At 40.9% G+C, this 20,846-nt stretch overlaps 1 protein-coding gene, 3 non-coding genes and 1 pseudogene across 5 annotated transcripts; 4 read left to right on the top strand and 1 right to left on the bottom strand.

Annotated features, from left to right (window-relative positions):
• Nucleotides 1-411: 411 nt before the first annotated feature.
• On the bottom strand, nt 412-6,149 carry vstm5 (V-set and transmembrane domain containing 5). Of its 2 annotated transcripts, none has more exons than XM_026191265.1 (4): nt 5,651-6,148; nt 2,904-3,230; nt 2,172-2,315; nt 412-724 (listed from the first exon to the last, which is right to left on the bottom strand). In XM_026191265.1, the coding sequence occupies exons 1-4, from the start codon at nt 5,724-5,726 to the stop codon at nt 687-689; spliced, it is 585 nt and encodes a 194-aa protein (XP_026047050.1). In that variant the 5' UTR covers nt 5,727-6,148; the 3' UTR covers nt 412-686. The 2 variants fall into 2 exon arrangements, with proteins under 2 accessions (XP_026047050.1, XP_026047049.1); XM_026191264.1 differs by lacking the exon at nt 412-724 and adding an exon at nt 1,537-2,098 and having other exon boundaries at nt 5,651-6,149.
• Nucleotides 6,150-8,975: 2,826 nt separating this feature from the next.
• Nucleotides 8,976-9,166, top strand: LOC113037049 (U2 spliceosomal RNA). The gene has a single exon (XR_003274554.1). It is a non-coding gene; the product is annotated as a U2 spliceosomal RNA (small nuclear RNA).
• A 2,114-nt stretch (nt 9,167-11,280) lies between these two features.
• On the top strand, nt 11,281-11,444 carry LOC113037042 (U1 spliceosomal RNA). The gene has a single exon (XR_003274549.1). It is a non-coding gene; the product is annotated as a U1 spliceosomal RNA (small nuclear RNA).
• Nucleotides 11,445-12,706: 1,262 nt separating this feature from the next.
• On the top strand, nt 12,707-12,870 carry LOC113037041 (U1 spliceosomal RNA). The gene has a single exon (XR_003274548.1). It is a non-coding gene; the product is annotated as a U1 spliceosomal RNA (small nuclear RNA).
• Nucleotides 12,871-16,146: 3,276 nt separating this feature from the next.
• On the top strand, nt 16,147-16,301 carry LOC113037046 (uncharacterized; annotated as a pseudogene).
• Nucleotides 16,302-20,846: the final 4,545 nt, after the last annotated feature.

The raw sequence follows: 20,846 nt of genomic DNA, 5'->3' as shown, positions 1-20,846 counted from the left end.
AGAAATCACAAAATCATTTGCACTGTGAACCGGATATTTTTTCTTTAGGTAATAAAAGAAAAACAATTATTTTCTTTTGTTTCTACATTCATTCATTCTTTATTCCTGCATTCCTTCCTTTCTTCCTTTTCCGGGCCGTGATCAGCTGACCTGTGTTACTGCAGCTTCATGGCTCCGTGTGGATTTAGCAAACTGCAATTACTACTTGACTGCTTTGGACACAACTTTATTTACATTACTTTCTGATTTGCTGAGCCAGTATCATCAAGGCCTCAGCTGAAACTATCACCAGCCTGCAGCACACAAAAGCGAAACTCGTTTTTTGTTATCATGAAATAATCTGATTTAATTGCTTATTAATGAAACCAGCCCAGTTTAACCCTTGGTCATGAGTAAAATAAAGTCACACAGTTTCTTTGCTTAGAAAATAAATACAAGATTTATTGTGTTCCTGTATCATCGGTGGTATATTCACTCATTCAGTGACAGTCATCTGTAAATATCAATATCAGTACAAAATATCAACACAGTGCAGGTGTTCATAACTGACTGGTCATGCTTTGAGCTGTAAGTAACTAGAGTATATAAAGAGGACAGTTTGATGTACAAAACATTCCACCTTCAAAAGTATGTCCTCATGTTGTATCACTGACAGCTTTGATTGGCCATTTCAGGTGAGTCATCACTCAGACGTTCATTATCTGCAGCTCAGTCACATCGTTTTCTGCAAAAAAAAAAGGGATTAAAGTGTCAATACAAAGCTATAATAGGTCTTCACAGACCTTTGCACTCAAACACGCCCTTACTGTGATACAATGATAGAGTCAAACCATAGTCAACCATCACACCCTTCAACATATATTTATTCTCCACACAATCATGCAGTGGTAAGAAGAACACATTTTAACTTTAGATAAAACAACACGCTCACAAACGTTTTTATGCGGAAAATTGTCTTCTTTATTATTTCACCCATTACCTAAAAAAGCAGCCACACTTCAGACACTGTATCAGGTTTTATTTGCCTCCTATATGAAACCAGTTTGTAACTTCTTTAGTAGTAGCCTTCAGGAATAGTTCTCCTATGGCTATTCTTTGGATTTGGCTGCTTCGTGTTCTGTTCTCTCTGAAGATGATCCCACACTGCTTCAATAATATTGTGTCAGGACTCTGAGGAGGCCAGTCCATGACTGATGGTGTTCCACTGTGTGTTTTTCTATCCAGGTGTGCATTTACTGTGCTAGCAGTGTGTTTGGGATCATTGTCATGCTGAAAAATTAAGCTGCTGCAAGTTTCCAGATGGTATAGCACAGGGGTAGGCAACTCCAGGCCTCGAGTGCTGGTGTCCTGCAGGTTTTAGATCGCACCCTGGGTTAACACACCTGAATCAAATGATTAGTTCATTACCAGGCCTCTGGAGAACTTCAAGAAATGCTGAGGAGTCATTTAGCCCATTAAATCAGCTGTGATGGAGCATGGACACATCTAAAACCTCCAGGACACCGGCACTCGAGGCCTGGAGTTGCCTACCCCTGGTATAGCATGATGGATCAGAATCTGATGGCACTCTTTCTGTGTTCAAAATTTCTGCCCCAAACTTCTGCATGACAGAACTTTATGACTAAACCTGCACCAAGAGTTCATCCTCAGCACCAGGGAGAGTTTTGGGGAAACTGGCCTGCAAATGTGCCCTGAAATCCCTGAAAGCAGCAGGTCTGCCATGGACTACCTGTTAAACTGCATGTAGTTCAGACTATGCCTGTTTAGTGCAGACAATAAAGTATTGCATGAATGTGTATAAAGGTGTCCTGTAGTGTTTCCATTATCATTGCCACAAAAATGTAATAAATTCTGTAAAACACTGGATATTTGCAGGAGAAACAGACACACAAATCTTTTTATCTTTTTGTTTTTATTTGTTTTGGTTACATAGTTGTCCTCCATGTAGAGTGACCTATTTTGGTTATGAACGTTTTCAGCACGTATCCATACAAGAAATCAGGGAAGAATATGTTTGAGCAATGCCAGCAATCCAAAATCTTCTGAATGGGTATTCACAAGACATTTCCAAGTTGCAAACCTGCTTTTCTGGCATCACCTGAATGCACAATCATTGACACCATTAGAGGATATTCACTGAGATGGATTCTGCTGTTTACACATGGCTTTACCTGGCATCTCTCTCCTGCGCTTGCATGCCATTATCTTCTTGTAGGCCTTGTCCAGGAGCCACATGGTGAGCATAAGAAGGCTGGCCAAGCAGGCCAGGGCCAAAAAAGAGACAGTAAGGTACTGAAGGTCCTCATACAGAACCTCTGTAGGACAGAAACACAGGAGCCACATCTTATTTACTGCAAACTGAACTGCAAATAGGGCTGATCTGTTTATTAAAGATACTTTTTCATCATGTTCACTTGTTAAAAAAAAGACTTCCCCTCTTTGGTCAATCCATATGTTCTTCCTTCCTGCATTCATTCCTCCCTAAAATTATCACAGCACATGTGCCATTCTTCATTCTTCATTTTCATAGTTTATTTGCTTTAGAGTTACTCTGTCTGGTGTGGGAAACAGTTCTGAGCCTGCCTCTAATAACCACAGACGCCATGTTTGGGAAATCTGGGCAGGGCGTTTGTCGTCTTTAAATCCAAACAACTGTTACCACAATGCCAGTCAGACTACGTCAAACTGAAGCCGAGGGCTTTTGTTGATGCTCTAATCACGATTAGTGCTGCTTTTTTAAATCCTGTGAAGAAATTCTTTGTACAGGTATGACAGAAGTGCTGTTAATTACCTTAAGCTTTAAAAACTGAGCTGTTCTGCCAGGACTGTTTCTTTCTTTTATGCTCTTTTTCCCTCGTTGTGTGTTAGTTTTCTGTTTTGTTTTTTAATGTAAAGACTCTCACCATTTACTTTTAGGACGAAACCAAAATCCTTGCTGCTCCCAGTTGATTCTGTGATGGTGACCACGTAAAATCCACCATCCTGCAGCCGCAGGTCTGACAGGCCCATCGAACCGTTGTCATAGGCCTGCACTCGGCTGCTGTAGTCCTCCGTTATGTTGGTGTACCCCCCCGGCTGCCAGGCCCCTATCGTCCGGCTCACCAATCCTGACATAAAAGTCCATTGTATGTTTGGGATCCCGCTACAGGTGAAATTCACTGAGAAGATCACATCGTCCTGCACTGAGCGGATCAGGCTCCTCTGAGGAGAGTATATGGAGATGGCTCCAGCTAAACAAACACATGAACATACATGCATACATTAGTCTGTATTCTCTGGGTTATTCTAGAATCAGCTGAATGTAAGTAAGTCAAAGGGAAATTCTGCTTTGCATCAGAAGAAAATTAACACAGCAGCAAATTGCAAAAAGAGCCTCAGTGATCCAGACTCTCCTAAAGTCCTAAAGTTGTTTGAGTAAAGTGGTACTTCCAAACTATTATACAGGACGTGAACACCAGTGTTGTTTCTTCCTTCAACAGCCATAAGCTGCGTTCACAGGTGGTTAAATTACAACATGTCGAACTGATTCTGGTATCAAAATACATGTAAAGGGAGACCTTTCCTGTGCTATAACTTGTTTTATCCAGCCACCTATCCTGCAAGGTGATATGACCTTTAAAGGTTTACCCAAAATGCATTTTTAAACTTTTCTCGAATTAATGATCAGAAAACAGATCAAACATCCAGGACACCAATACATGTGTCATAACATGGCAGAGAGAGGACCCAAGCATCGGGCACGTAGGCAGATTCAAATGATAATGAGCCTTTACTTGGCTGAGACAGGACTACATACTGGGCAATATCTGGGGATTCGAAAGTCAATACATACAGGAAGTAAGAAGTGGAAACAAGACACATGAGAAAAGTGTCTATCAAAGTAAAACAAGAAATAAACACACAAACAACAGTACTCAGAATAAACAGGATCATAGAAACAGACGACTCAGCTGGAGGAACAAACACTAACATGACAACTGAACCAGAGCCCAGTGATATCACTTCACAAAATCTAAAGTCAGAGTTACTAGAAGCAGAATTCATAGAAAACACTAGAGTACAGATGAAAACAGCTCAAAACTGCAAGAGCATGACAAATATTTCTGTTACTCTTTAGCTTTAGAATTAAATTAATGTGGCTCATACCGTGTACATTATAACATACCATAATAGACCCATTTCTGTAATATACTCACATATCTATATTATTGCTAATATATATTGTAATATATCTATATCACTAAAGCACTTCTGGATGGATGCAAACTGCATTTCGTTGCCCTGTACCTGTGCATGTGCAATGACAATAAAGTTGAATTCTATTCTATTCTATTCTATTCTCTGCTGTTGAAAGTAAGACATATGTCACGATATCTTATGTTAAGGTGGTTATGAAAAAGAAACAAAAGCAAGATCTTGGCTTTAGATTACAATGTTCCAACCTTTGTATTTCAACGGACTGTAACTCAAAAAATATTCAAACTATGAGGATAACATTTTTATCATTAGATATACGGATGTTATTTTGAAGAAAAATCTGTTGATTCTCAGTGGTGGGGGGAGAGACTTGAGTCACAGTGATAGCAATTAGAGTAGAAACATGCTGGTGTGTGACACAATCGAGCGCCATAAAAAGGACTCATTCCACCATGACACGGTTAGCTGCTGTTCCTGACAAACACTGTGGCATGTCTCCTGCTCTGCCTCTGCTCTGTCTGATCCCCCACCCCCATCCTCTTTTCCCCAGAGGATTAAAACTAGTCAAACTAGCTGGGAGGTATCAGAATGAATATAAGAGGCAGTGTGTTTAGGCCAAGCTTTAATGCATATTTTCACGTGCGTGTCAGGGAGAGATCTGGTTCTGCTGGTGGTGTGTTTGTTTAATGAAGCAAGAATTTAAAATGAAAAATACTAGCGCTGACTGAGAAGCAAGTCAGTATGGGAGAGATCTTTTTGTCTGGGCTCCCCCCCCCCCCAAAAAAAACCTTTTACCAACAAATCTCGACTGACTCTTTCCTTATTTTTCTGTTAAGAAATCACATAAATACTTTTTAAAGCAGCCCTGATGTCTTCTTTTGACTGTTTCCTGCACCCTGGTTCGCTTTTAATTTTGCTACTTTTGTTTTGTGTTTCCTGAGATTTGGTTTAGATTCAGATTTTTTTGGAAACAACACTTCTGGGCATTCGGATGTTATTTCTAGGATCGTTATGTCGGTAGGACACAGCTTTATAGGTTCTGAAGCCTTGAGTGGTTGCAGTTTTATAGTTCAGATAAGGTACTTTGCAATCTTCAGCTTTCTGACTGTCACGTTGTTGCAGACACGATACAGCCAGAGAAAGAGAGAGTGGGCTCATCGTGTTATAGAGCGGGGGCTTGACTCCTCGGGACCTCAACAATAGAAACAGATCAGACGCTACGTAATAAAATCCCTATCATGCTTCAGCACGGTTTCATGGCTACATGCCTGAGCTCTGCTTAGATAATATTAGGGAATATTGACCTTTTTACTTCCCACTTCTGCCATGATCGCCTATATTTACTTTCTACTGACAGGACCGAAACTTCATCCAACCTTTCAAGTGTTAAACAAACATAGGTAGGTCGTACCACAAAGATAAAGCAGCAGAATTAGGAATGTGTTGAGCTTACCAAGGTGGCACATATATAACATGATGCTGAGAAAAACAGCAACATCTTGTATTTCCCAGAGCCTGAAATGCCACATTAGGATTCCAGACCCATCTGTCGAACTGCTGCAGAAGAAGCTTCCCGGGTTTATTTTACATTTTGTAGCATTCTCCTCGCCTTTCACCTTTTCCCATGGTTTCTTCTTCTTCTGTTTGTCTTCCTGGAGTTTCTGAGAGTTGTTCTTCTATTGCTTTCCTTCTGCTTTTCAGGAATGCAAAAGCTTCCCTCCTCTCTCTCAAGACTGTGTTGGATTTGACTTCATATCTGCGCAAGTCACTGCCAGCCAGCCCACACCTATCAGACAGGTTGAGCCGGAGATTACTGAGCAAACATGTAGTCCTTGTGTGGCAGTGCTCTCTCGCACACTCACACACAACTGAAGGCTGAAAGCCGTTGAGCAGTATATTCTAATTTACCTATTGCAACCACTTACTTGTCTATCTACAGACACACTGTCACAAAATGAAAGTGGGACAGGTGGAATCAAGTAGCGACACACCTGGCAAAACATGTCAAACAGGAAGTACTGTATTCACATGTATGCACCTAAAAACACACACACAGTGACAGTCAAATGAAACTTCCCTTTAGGAGGCATATTAAAGCTGACTGTCTGTAGGTAACCCAGGTCTTATTTCTCGCTGTTACTTAGTTTATAATCATTTTAGACTCTAAGGGTGTTTTTTTAATGAATTTATGCGCTTACCAAGACCAGTGTTAGACAAGGCAATAAAAATCCAACATATATAAATGAAAGGAATATTAAAAACAAAACAAAAGAACAAGTTGGATACCAATTTAAACCCATACAAGACTGAGTTACAACATCAAAATTAAATTAAATAAAACAAACATTTGGCTCCAAGGTCGAGAATAAATTACATTAACCCAAGAATAAAATTTCAAAAGTAGGAAATAAAATACAATGTGGCCACGTAGACATGTATCAGTTTAGTGATAATATAATTATATTGCTGATATTTATATATAAATTATAATGATTTATAAAAACTACTTGCAAACCAATTTACAAGTAGAGCCCATGTGATACTCAATTGCAACACTGCAATAAAATAAAAGACTCCTCCATTCCCTAGTTAAGAATGAATAAAAATGAATAAAAATAAAATGTACAGTATGATTAAAGATAAACGAAATACCCATTGTTACAAAATGTGACGTAACACATAAGTAACAAAGAAAGCACTGGCATCAAACATGTTACATCATAGAATAACAAACAAAAAACACTCAGAGTATTTGTACATGGATGAACAGAGAGTTGGTTGTAGCTCAGTTAAATGGATGGCATCTGTTAAAGCATGAGGTGCTCTGTGAAGAATTCCATTACCATAAAAGCCAGAACACTTGGTAGATTTATGGTTAGAGATGAATGAAGTTAAAGAAATAAGCTTCAAAATCCTAAATGAGATATAATAAGGTCTTACTTGGATGTGAGTGACTGTGTATTGTGTGGGAATAATGTATTTGTTTTTGTGAATTACTGCAGTCTGCCTCGAACAATATTTGCAGCTCACTACAAGACAAGAAATCTGAATTAAAATAAAAAGATCAGATCAGATATACTTTGTTAATATTAATACTAATACTAGAACAACTAATGTTACTGATAATTATAATAACAGTACCTCCAGCAACAACAGTAATCACTATAATAAATAAAAATAATACTGATTGTAAAATAAGAGCCGTGCATAACATACAAAAAATAAATGTTAAACTTAAAGAGCACGTGACTAATCAAATTTAGAGCATGACTTTGTTTTAATGTGAAATAAATTTAAGACACATAAATTCGTACGTGTTAAAATGAAACCATTCGTAAACTGATGGTTGAAGGAGTGTAACCGCCAGCTGTAGGAGTCTTTCTTTACTCAATTTTTGTAAGTGTGACCCTTTTTATTTCCGTGGCAAAGACTATCATTAATTATTTTTTCATTTTATTTATTTATTTTTATTATTTTCTGTGTCTACAATTTATTTTTGTATTTTCGCATGTCCGTTAATTGATTTATTAATTAAAAACAAAAAGTTCCGGTTACTAGCGTCCAAGCTCACGACCTCTGCGCATGTTCGAACTTCACGCGCTCGCGCTTTTGCACATGAGAAACCCTTGAAGCTCTGAAGGTGACTTCTGGTAAGTTCATTTTTACTAAGTGGCATTTTGTTTATCTAATCCGACGTTGCTGTTATGTTCTGATAAAAGTTACCAAGCGGTAAATTATGGTCGTGCATTTCTTGTCTTCGACCAAATTTCTTTGTGACGCAGCACGAATGTGGGGATTAGCTAAAATAGCGAGCTAGCGTGCCTAAGCCGTTCTGAGTTTGTAATAAAACTTCAAATTTTTGTGTTTTTGGTGAATTAATACGTGTCCCCACATGAAATTGCTCCAAGTGCGCTAAAGGCATATTTACTTATTATTACTTTGTTTTGTTTTTTTCGTCCCCTAATCACCTTTCTCAGCGATTTCGCCATGTCGCTTCCACGTGTACTACAGTGCCCGTGCTCACGTGCATTGTAGCAGTCACAAACTGAGTGGACGCTTTTATAAGTTGTCAGTTTGATTTGACACAGCTGTGTGAGAGTGGAGGAGTTGAGATAAAGTTAATTTAACCCTAACATGTGTTTTTGTTAAATCTGTGGACACTTTTATGGAGGGTCTGTGCTCGTGTTATTTGTTAATTCACTCTGCCTTATTTTACAAACTGTATACGTAAAAAAAAGTGACCGGAGTTTACCCTTTATCTGTAGTCAGACCTATTCGCCGTCACCTGCTGCTTTAACCTGCAAATTTCTTTGCTGGGTTTTGATTTGGGGCATGAAGAGTGCAATTAACCCTCCGCGCCACCAGAGGACGCTAGTGAAGCGCCGTAATATATGTATTCTAACTTGAATCATTAAAACAATAATTTACATAAGCAGATGGGCTTGTTCCGTTTTGTTAAGTTAAAATAACACTCACTTGGCGTATTGGGTCTAGGTTGCGGCGTTAATGTGCTTAAAAATGCAGTTTATTTCTTGTTTTGCGCTTTCGTTTCCCATTGGAGTGACGCGTACCACGTGTACCGGAAGGCAAGATATTATTTATTTGCGAACGTCAGTAGACATAAATAAAACCGGATTCAACATAACACTGGTTATACCTAATCTGATGACCTTATGGCTACCGTTTTATGTCTTGAAATATGTCTTGAAATTTTTCCGAACCGTCAGTGAGGGAGACTGTGCGGGGAGTGACTCCGTCTGCTCCGACATATTCCCGGTATCGCTTCTCGGCCTTTTGGCTAAGATCAAGTGTAGTATCTGTTCTTATCAGTTTAATATCTGATACGTCCCCTACCCGGGGACCATATATTAAATTGATTTTTGGAACAGGGAGATGGAATAGGGGCTTGCTCCGTCCACTCCACGCATCGACCTGGTATTGCAGTATCTCCAGGAACGGTGCACCCCCCTAAACATGTGGAAAAACAGTGAAAGTTTGTCCAGGTGGTCACAGCACCAGTGTAACTGAGTGTCCTCGCGGTTTCTTGTGGCTGATCACCAATTTTGGAGTATTAGGTTATTATTATATTAAGTTGCAACACACCAACAATGCAAACACATAGTTGCTGCAGACAAAGCAGCACACAAAAAAATTGTATCTTGGTAGATTTAAAAAAAATGTATTTAATGAGATTTTCCAATGCCTGACTAAAGCTGGCAAGGAAACAAATTGTCTGCAGTTCGTGGAAAATTGTTTATTTATCCATCTACAGTGTGAAACAAAACCACATCTACATTTATTGTCTTTAAGTCTTCTATTGATCATTTTCCAATATCCGTTTCTATATATTGGCACATTTATTTCAGTAGAAACAGAAAGCAGCTTGTGATTTAGAGCTATTTCTCATTTTTTGTAGGCTTTGTAATATATTATATTATTTAATTAGTTCAGTCTGTTACTGTTATCCTCCTGGAGCAACTGTAACCCACACAATTTCCTTAAGGATTATTAAAGTATTCTGATTAGAGAAGAAAAAGGTGCAGTGCTGGTGGATAATATTTTTATTTTGCTTGCAGTAAATATTTTTAATTAATTTAACCTTCATTTATACAGCTAGTTCCAGTGAGACTAAATGTCTTATTTACAGTAGTCCAGTCTGCTTCTTAACCATCTATTATTTTCTCAAGTAGAACCTGCAGCCCTATTTCGCTGTAAGAAGTGTAATTCTTGCAAAATGCATGCATTGAAGTAACATTTAAAGTAAGAAAAGGCTTCGGCTCTTCTGTAATAGGTTTTGTATTTGATTTTGGATCTGGACAGTTACTGAGGGTCACCTGTGAGACGAGGGAGAATAGTAGGAAATATTGATCCAGCTATCACCCCCTCATCGTCTTGTTTCCTGTCACTGCAAAAGTGGACAGGAATGCTGCTCTGCAGAATGTCCGATGTAGTTCCAGATATCTGGCTGATAGCAGCATCTCATCTTGACCATTTGGTGCCATTTGTTTTTCTCTGCAGCTGTCGTGTATTTCACCAAGCATGACATTTATATTTGTTAGTTCAGGTGTACCACATACTTCTCTTCCACTGGCTGGGATGTCCTCTCTAAGAAGGAGAAGCATACTTCTGCAGTCATGGCAGTCCAGGCTTTGTTATGTGCAGAAGGGCCTAAACTCAACTCCAGCTGCAGCATTTGTTCTTGGTCCCTGTGAGCTGCAGGGAGCTCATACGGTGGACTCGTCCTTAATCTGTGTTTTCTGATAGGTCAGTCGATCTTGTCTTTCTCACTGTTATCACTGGTCAAGGTGAACATTCAGGGTACGGCAAACTTACAACCCAGAGAGGAAATGCCCAAAGTATGTGACTGGCTGCAGACTTTTAAAAATGGAATCGCATTGAGTAATCAGATGGCAAGAGCGAGCGTCAGCCAAGAGCAATTAGAAATTGAATGCAGACAGATGTGAATGAATCTCCAATAAAAGCAGTGACAGGTTCAAATACTTTTGTTTGACCTATTGAGTCAAACAATGAGAGTCAAATATTGAGAGGAGTCTGAAGCTGCAGAATGTAGTTTGAAATCATTAAAGTGAGTGTTCCTACTCCGGGACAGTAGGGGGCAGCAGCAGGAGCAGAGTGAACTGTTCAGCAGCAGAGACCAAAGGAACAGGAAGTGGTTGTGCTGTTAGCAGAAAACGTGTGCGCTTTATGCGTTTTTTTCCTTTTTTCTAAACATCAGACGTGAATCAAACAGTTTTCAGCTGCAGTTTGATTTAACTTGGAGTTACTTGAACTTCCTGTTGGTTTGTTGGTGGATTTAAGGAGGTTAAATGGATGAAAAAAGGTGATCTTTCAGTTAGCTTTTGTTGTGCAGATGCAGCAATGCATGATGGGAAAGACTCCCTGTATTTTATTAAAACGAAATAACCTGATGTGGCTCTGTTGGAAGCTCCTTCCTGTGTATATAAATAGTGTGTAGTCCCAGCGTCCTGCAGGCTGTGTTTGTGTTGATTGTGAGATTGTGAGCACCGTGAGTGTGCAGGGTTTGTGTGTGAAAGAGTCCCCCATGTGTGAGGTGAACAACTCATACTTACCTGGCAGGGGAGATACCATGATCAAGAAGGTGGTTCACCCAGGGCGAGGCTCAGCCATTGCACTCCGGTTGTGCTGACCCCTGCGAATTCCCCAAATGTGGGAATCTCGACTGCATAATTTCTGGTAGTGGGGGACTGCGTTCGCGCTCTCCCCTGATCACATGTTCAAAGAAAACAGAGGAAGCAGATACTGAGGCAGTGTCCTGCTGTTTATTAAGGCTCAGAAATCTCCGTTGTTGTGTTATTTGAGGAAGATGTTAGTGAAAGCTTTGTGCTGCACAGTCTTTTCACTGAAGTCCTTTGTGCACTGTGGAGCACACTGTCACCTCCCGAGTGTTCATCCACTTAACAAACAGCAGCTTCTTTTCTAATCCAGGGCAGCTCGTCCCTCTCAGTCGTGTTAGGAAAGTCATTTTTGTCCATGTGCAGAAAGACAGCCTGTTTTTTCCCTTTTCTTTCCTCTAATGGTTCCACAGCAGCCAGCATGTGTGTTATGCAGATTGTGGAAGAGGGCAGGGCTGGTAGAACAGTTAGCCAAAGTGTAGCCACCACCGAGCAAAGAAAATGGTTTAAAGATCTATGACAGACGAGCAGCTCAGACCATAACTTATGTTGACCTCACTCTTTCCTGTGTACACAAAAAACTGTCACGTGTGAGCCGGTGCCCAATCAGCTCGAACAAACCGTTTGTATTCACACTTTGTGGGCTTGTCCCTCATATACGACTTCATGCCACTGGTAGCCTTACATGCCACCATCCTTTAATCTGTGCAGATGTTTCTACAAGGCTGAAATGAGCTTTGCAGGTAGTGTAATGTGATCATAGAGTGGATGTTCAGTCTGATTATGACAGAAACTCATCTTATTCCTTCTTTGCTGTTGTTTACACACAAGGAAGCTCTTAGAATATGTGTGTGCAATAAACAGTGTTGTTCCTGCTCCGGGACAGTAGGGGGCAGCAGCAGGAGGAGAGTGAACTGTTCAGCAGCACATAACAAAGGAACAGGAAGTGGTTGTGCTGTTAGCAGAAAACGTGTGCGCTTTATGCGTTTTTTCCTTTTTTCTAAACATCAGACGTGAATCAAACAGTTTTCAGCTGCAGTTTGATTTAACTTGGAGTTACTTGAACTTCCTGTTGGTTTGTTGGTGGATTTAAGGAGGTTAAATGGATGAAAAAAGTGATCTTTCAGTTAGCTTTTGTTGTGCAGATGCAGCAATGTATGATGGGAAAGACTCCCCGTATATTTTAAACTAAATAACCTGATGTGGCTCTGTTGGAAGCTCCTTCCTGTGTATATAAATAGTGTGTAGTCCCAGCGTCCTGCAGGCTGTGTTTGTGTTGATTGTGAGATTGTGAGCACCGTGAGTGTGCAGGGTTTGTGTGTGAAAGAGTCCCCCATGTGTGAGGTGAACAACTCATACTTACCTGGCAGGGGAGATACCATGATCAAGAAGGTGGTTCACCCAGGGCGAGGCTCAGCCATTGCACTCCGGTTGTGCTGACCCCTGCGAATTCCCCAAATGTGGGAATCTCGACTGCATAATTTCTGGTAGTGGGGGACTGCGTTCGCGCTCTCCCCTGATCACATGTTCAAAGGAAATAGAAGAAACAGAAACAGATGGTGTTTATCAAGTCTCTGAAAGCTCTGTTATTAGAGAAAAGGTTACTGAATGAATGAAGGCTTTGTAGTAAAGTACTACAGTAAACAGGACTTTCTGTTGTTCAGAATAATCTTCCCACAGTATAAAGTTCCCACTAATCTCCACTAGAGGCTGATAGAGTTCTGTTAGGTGGTGTGTGGTTTGTCTCTGGACTGGAGGGAAGTGTTCACACTTTGTGCTTGTCACTACCCGATCCGTACAACGCATGTGCAAAAGGCCACTACTTCCGCTCAAAGCATTTTACGATAGTTACGGTCAGAGTATCTGTTAAGATGTTAGCAATGATAAGTATCTCTTAAAATGTTTGCAGTAATGAAACATTTCAATATAATGTAGACAAAAACGAAAAAGAACAACAGTCACAGTTCAGGGGATCAGATCTACCTGATCCCCCTACCTCTGTACCGTGCATGTGCAGATGGTCTCTGCTTCTGTTTCGTTTAATTCCAGTTTACTCCCCAGCAGTGTTGCCAATAGGGCTGCCACGATTAGTCCACTAGTCACGATTACGTCCACTATCAAAATCGTTTGAAGCTTTCTAAGATCATAAAAGACGCAGGAATAAGTAGCAGGATTTAAGAGTGTAATAATGGACTGAAACAGAAGATGGCAGCACTGCATGTACAAGCATGCCAGATGTCGTTAAACCCCGAAGAAGAAGAAGCTGTGTCCCAGAATTCATAGCGCAGCCCAGCTCAGTTTCCAACAATGGCGGCAGCTAGTTAGTTTTAATGTTACTCTTATTATTCTTTCTGGGTCACAAAATAAACGTTTAACATATTTTCAGGCGAGAATGTAGCTGTGTAAACCTCAAATATCTGCTCAGTTTATCAGGACACCACATATTTTCAAAAGCGCTCCGACGTTTTCGGAGACGTCTGTTACCCACTAGCTCGATAGCTAGCCGGGGGCAAGGCTAACTAGAGCCGTGAGAACACCGGACTCCCGGCAAATCGTTTTCAAACCCACCGACGTCTTTCGCTACTCAGGTTAAACGTATATGAGTCACTTAGATAACTTAAAAATGTTATTGTTTGGCTTTTTTTTTAGTATTTTATTTGTTCCTGAGTAAATCGGTTTGGCTGAGATCAAAGTTATAGTTTTTACACAGCTGAATAAACGTCAAGCAGACAGCTGATTATCAGAAGTGTGAGATGCTCGAGAATTTACTCCGGTGTCCTGTTATATTTTAGATAGCAAGGAGTTTATTAAACTTCACCGAAACAATCTGCAAATTTAATAAACTATCATCTTGTCTTTATTTTTAGTTAGCACAGACCTTAAACACTTAAAGCTGTAAGCTAATGATAGTCATATAAGAGCAGATGCTGCTGGTGCAATAAGCTGTACGTTTTACGTCCAATGGATGATGATCTGATTAGTCAACTAATCGCAAAAATAATCGGTGACCAGTCGACTATCAAAATAATTGTTTGTGGCAGCCCTAAGTCTGATTATGACAGAAACTCATCTTATTCCTTCTTTGCTGTTGTTTACACACAAGGAAGCTCTTAGAATATGTGTGTGCAATAAACAGTGTTGTTCCTGCTCCGGGACAGTAGGGGGCAGCAGCAGGAGGAGAGTGAACTGTTCAGCAGCACATAACAAAGGAACAGGAAGTGGTTGTGCTGTTAGCAGAAAACGTGTGCGCTTTATGCGTTTTTTCCTTTTTTCTAAACATCAGACGTGAATCAAACAGTTTTCAGCTGCAGTTTGATTTAACTTGGAGTTACTTGAACTTCCTGTTTGTTGGTGGATTTAAGGAGGTTAAATTGATTAACTATTGTGATCTTTCAGTTAGCTTTTGTTGTGCAGATGCAGCAATGCATGATGGGAAAGACTCCCCGTATTTTATTAAAACGAAATAACCTGATGTGGCTCTGTTGGAAGCTCCTTCCTGTGTATATAAATAGTGTGTAGTCCCAGCCTCCTGCAGGCTGTGTTTGTGTTGATTGTGAGATTGTGAGCACTGTGAGTGTGCAGGGTTTGTGTGTGAAAGAGTCCCCCATGTGTGAGGTGAACAACTCATACTTACCTGGCAGGGGAGATACCATGATCAAGAAGGTGGTTCACCCATGTTTCATTTCCTTTGGGGAGGTCAACATGAGAGAGCAAAGAGGGAAGTTATGTACAAACCAGTAGGGAAAGGGGGGAGAGCAGTACCAGAATTAGAGTCCAAGTGCAATGCGATGTTTATCACCCCAATTCTTAAGGCATGTTTTAGTGATCCTAAAGATAAACTTTGGCCATACTTTACTAGGTTTTGGGTGGGTCGGAAAGTTTTGCAGGCGTGGGGTGTGCGCCCCCCCCTTAACGTGCCCCTTTCTGAACAATATCCTGTAATCTACAAGGTAGTGTTTAGTTTGCTGAAACGCCTCCAGACTAGGATAACCCTTCAGGAGATAACGCGCGCAACTATAGAGGAGACATTGTTTCCAATAGGTAGCATGTCACCGATAGGAAAATTGCGTGAAACTCATACTAAAATGGCTTGGGGTAATGTAAATAACAAATGCCTGCTAAATCCCCATAAAGACTTAGCGTGGCAAGCCGTTCAAGAATGTTTGCCGACAAGAGCCTTTTTGAAAAAAAGGGAGTGCACGAGGAGTGCCCAATGTCCAAGAAAGAGGTGTGGGGGTGATGAAACGGTTAAACATTTATTTTGGGAATGTTTTTTTGCACAAAAAGTGTGGGGCCTACTAAGACAGTGGTTGAAAGATTTAAGTAAAGAAGAGTTGACATATGAACTCATAATGTATGGGAATTTGGAAAAAACCGGGGAAAAAAGGGAAATGTGTTGGTGGATAATGGTGAATTGTGTTAAAGATGCTCTGTGGAGAGCGAGAAACATCTGTGTATTTAAAAAATATGAAATATCTGAAAGAGTTGTAATCAATAGTATGGTTTGTTTGTTAAAGGATTATATTATGAGAATCTCACTTGGAAATAATGAAGAAGACAAAAGAAAGCTGTGGAAAGTACCAAGGAAGTATTTGAATATTTGTATGTAGGATAATGTGAGAGTATTGTGTGTTTGTTTACTCGACCTTTGTGTTTGTTTTTTTTTTTTTTTTTTTTTTTTTTTTTTTCCCCCTTGTGGGTTTCCCCATCTTGGGTTTTGATTTCAGAGTTTTGGCCGTTTATTTGTTTTTATTTCCTTATGAATGAACAGATGTAATTTTGATTATGAACAATAAAACTCTTTGAAAATTGAAAATTGAAAATTGGTTCACCCAGGGCGAGGCTCAGCCATTGCACTGCGGTTGTGCTGACCCCTGCGAATTCCCCAAATGTGGGAATCTCGACTGCATAATTTCTGGTAGTGGGGGACTGCGTTCGCGCTCTCCCCTGATCACATGTTCAAAGAAAACAGACCTCTAAACTCAGTTACTCAGTCAGATTCAGAGATTTGCTTCTTATTGAGTATCTCAGGGAGATGTGAGTGATGTCAGGACTGGCTGCTGTGGCTCATTTGTTGAGTGCAATTTGTAGTTCTCCCTGTTCTCCACTAAAGGAAGACAGAGCTTTGCAAGTTGGTCTGCTCTTTGTCTCGGAACTTTTATTACTGAAGGAATTTGCTCATTCTGTGTCCTGTATTGATTAAAAATCAACACATGGATAAAAATAAATATCCTCTCATCTTTGATTTTGCAGATTAAAATGTGCATTTTTATTATTTTATTTATTGTGACTTGAACACTATTTTTACATAGCTGAAAGTGCACTAATCTAACACTCATAAGGTTTTACTATATCAGATTGACAAACGTTTACCAACGCCCTGTAGGTACTGTTCTTTACAGCCTCTCCAACCCCGGTATTTTTACCATAAAAACGGTAACCTGACCAAAAAAACAGCCACAAAACAATTACAATTGTTAAAAAAACAGTGTTCAGTATTTTGCAATAATTTTTTGTGGACTGATTTAATAACTTCAGTAAAGGCATCTCCACCAATAAACCCATATTCAAAACCACCTACCTACAACTAAGGAAGGAGCCAAAGTGTAAGAAGTTCCAGTCTGAGGGGTGTACAAGTTCAGCTTAGCCAGCTCTTTGTGTTAGCAGATTTGATCAACACTAAAACTAAGAAATGACCATGGTGCTTACAGAGGCTTTCATTGTTGGACTGTGTGTGTGTGTGCGCAGCTAAAGAGAGTGTTTGATAAATCATCAGCCAACACTGATGCTGCAGGCGAGTCGGTAGAGTAGTGTTGTAGTTGGTAATCATGTGAATTTAAAAAATTTGTATTTTTTTAGTGCTATCAGCGTTAATCTTGTTAAAATGACGAGCTGACCGCGTCGACGCCGTGCAGCCCCACGCACGGGGCGATCCGCGCTAACTCGCTAACAGAGATTTGTCACATTAATGCGGTTATGGCGTTAACGTCATTTTAACAAGATTAAGGCTGACGGTATTTTTCCAGTTGGTGCTGCAGTGTTGTGGCAATTACACATTAAGGAGTGTCTGAACAAAAAGCAATTCGCTTCTGGCGCATTTCTTTATAATGATGACATTTGCAGGCGGGCATTCAGGCTGTGGTTGCCTAGGAAACTATCCCGGGTTATTAATACCTCTGTCATTTGTGGGCCAGTGACAACCTTTGCTCGTGTTGTTTGTGTGTAGCTTTGTTTTGGAGTTAGATTAAGAGAAAACAGAGAGGACTAACCAAACTTGGTATCATACCAAAAAACAGGATTGTGAGTTGGGGATTATTAAATTTTGCATATTCCTCCACTTTACATTGTCAGGTTCTCTTGGCATACATTCTTTATGTAGTCCAGTCTTTGGTGTTCGCACTCAAAAGCAAGATAGTGTAGTTCATTTCTTAAGCCACCAGTTTGCTAATACTCTTCAATAGCACTATAAATATCTTGGCCGTGTTTCTCACATTTATCCCTGTTGTATTTAAAAATTTCACAAGCTTGCTCAGGGCACCGTGAACCTGGCAGTGTGACAGCGGTGTAGTCATGGGCAGACTCGTATGTAGGGAAGTTTTTCAGCTGGCTTTTTGAGTTTAAGATTAAGTAACATTCAGCACTGGTGCACCTAACTTTTTTTTTTTTTAAGGCGCACCAGCACAAAAGTTAGGCGACCCAAATTTTTCAACCACATCGCTTAACACCGCAGTTTTACGTGTGCACTTTTTGGGGGGGAAATTGCTGTCCGTTAGGGCTGCTTTGGCACTCTTTGGTACGTTTCTGAAACATCCACGTTGTCGTAAAACGATTGCTTCGCAGTATTTCACACTTGGAGGATAAATCAGGCTCATTAAAACTGACCTGCTCATGTTGTTGAGGCTTACTTGCTGTAATGACCTCTTTCCAGTGGATTTCTGCTTCACAGAGGAAAAAAAGCACAAGCTCCCACCTGCCTGATCATAGCATGATCAGGCAGGTGGGAGCTTGTGCTTTTTTTCTCAATAAGCAGCGGTATCTCTGAATCAATCGGCATCTTTGTTATGCACTCGTCTTTATTTCATGTTTGTCTTGTAAAGGTCCTTTACAAGACAAACAGTGGCATGTACTGCGCTGACTGCTAGCTGAAGTGAGTAGTCTAAAATTTGTGTTGCGTTTGCCTCTGTGTGCTGCCTGTATGTCTTTTTTTGTTCTTGCTCTACGTGGACTACATACACCTGCTCCCTGTCACTTCAAAACATGCATCTCTAATCAGTGAGAGCGCCTTGGCACTATCCCTACTAGTGAAGACTATGTTGTTTCAACAGTGCTTTCCTCTCGGGTTCGTTGAACTCGGACATGCATAGAATCAACTTTTCCATGTTTTTGTTCATAGTGTGTTTGATCTTGGCGTGACTGTAGGCGCAAGAAGTAGAAAAGGATGGGTTTCAGAGCGAAGTGCTACTTTCTATGTAAAAGGGCCTTAACAGTGTGCTGTTTATCTTACATCCTTCTCTGGTAAAAGGTTTACCTTTACACAACTGCATTCTTATGCTTAAAGTAGCCAGATATATTTCTTGTACAAACTGTGGAAAGAACAAATAGTTTGTGTCCCTAGCAAAACCGTTATCAGCACAGGAAAGCCTGGTTTTGAAATATCTACAAGGCTCATTGAATGAATGAATGAATGTACACTGAACAAAAATATAAACGCAACACTTTTGTTTTTGCTCCCATTCCCCATGGGATGGACGTAGAGACCTAAAATTCATTCCAGATACACAATATAACCATCCCTCCCAAACAGTGGTCACAAATCAGTCCAAATGTGTGGTAGTGGGCACATCTGCTATATTGAGATAATCCATCCCACCTCACAGGTGTGCCACATCAAGATGCTGATCTGACATCATGAGTAGTGCACAGGTGTACCTCAGACTGCCCACAACAAAAGGCCACCCTGGAATGTGCAGTTTTGTCTCACAGCAAAATGCCACAGATGCCACAAGCAATGAGGGAGCGTGCAACTGGCATGCTGACAGCAGGAATGTCAACCAGATCTGTCGCCCGTGCATTGAATGTTCATTTCTCAACCATAAGCCGTCTCCACAGGCGTTTCAGAGAATATGGCAGCACATCCAACCGGCCTCACAACCGCAGACCTCGTGTAACCACACCAGCCCAGGACCTCCACATCCAGCAGGTTCACCTCCAAGATCGTCTGAGACCAGCCACCCAGACAGCTGCTGGAACAATTGGTTTGCACAACCAAACAATTTCTGCACAAACTGTCAGAAACCGTCTCAGGGACGCTCAACTGCATGCCCGTCGTCCTCATCGGGGTCTTGACCTGACTCCAGCTCGTCGCCGTAACAGACTTGTGTGGGCAAATGCTCACATTCGATGGCGTCTGGCACGTTGGAGAGGTGTGCGCTTCACGGATGAATCATGGTTCACATTGTTCAGGGCAGATGGCAGCTGAGAATGTCCCAGTTCTTGCATGGCCAGCATACTCACCGGACATGTCACCCATTGAGCATGTTCGGGATGTGCTTGACCGGCGTATACGACAGCGTGTACCAGTTCCCACGAATATCCAACAACCTCGCACAGCCATTGAAGTGGAGTGGACCAACATTCCACAGGCCACAATTGACAATCTGATAGACTCCATGCGACGATGTGTTGCACTGCATGAGGCAAATGGTGGTCACACCAGATACTGACCGGTTCTGGGTCCCCAGACCCCCAATAGCGCAAAAAACTGCACATTCCAGGGTGGCCTTTTGTTGTGGGCAGTCTGAGGTACACCTGTGCACTACTCATGATGTCAGATCAGCATCCTGATGTGGCACACCTGTGAGGTGGGATGGATTATCTCAATATAGCAGATGTGCCCACTACCACACATTTGGACTGATTTGTGACCACTGTTTGGGAGGGATGGTTATATTGTGTATCTGGAATGAATTTTAGGTCTCTACGTCCATCCCATGGGGAATGGGAGCAGTAACAAAGGTGTTGCGTTTATATTTTTGTTCAGTGTATGAATGAATGCAGAATTGTCTACAGTGACCGTAGACTCCGGACCAATCACAACGCAGAACTGTCTGCTTTAAGGATGCACTAATTTGACTTGTCTCAGATATGATACTGATGTCTCGGCTTCAAGATGTCATGTTGTTATTCATATAATTTATTTATTCATATAATTTATTTAGAGTAGCTTCATTTAAAGGCTGCTCAATGAGTTGTTGCACTGAACTAACGTCCTTCTAGCTTTCTGGCTTGTGAGACTTTCCTCTGACTGGACATAATGAAAGAAACCAAAGCTTCGTCTGACTTAGGCTGGATATTTAAGGCAACACACTATCCACCGACAGCGCTAAAGTGGAAACACGAAAGAGATTAAAGTGAACAGAAGAGAGATTCTGCTGCTGTTTGATTCTTGTGTGTCATTGATTCTGTGTCTTGTCTGCCTTTCTGCAGGTTTTTCTG

Source organism: Astatotilapia calliptera, chromosome 14 (genome assembly GCF_900246225.1).
Source record: "Astatotilapia calliptera chromosome 14, fAstCal1.2, whole genome shotgun sequence".
NCBI lineage: Eukaryota > Metazoa > Chordata > Actinopteri > Cichliformes > Cichlidae > Astatotilapia > Astatotilapia calliptera.
This window is presented reverse-complemented; position numbering and strand designations above follow the sequence as displayed.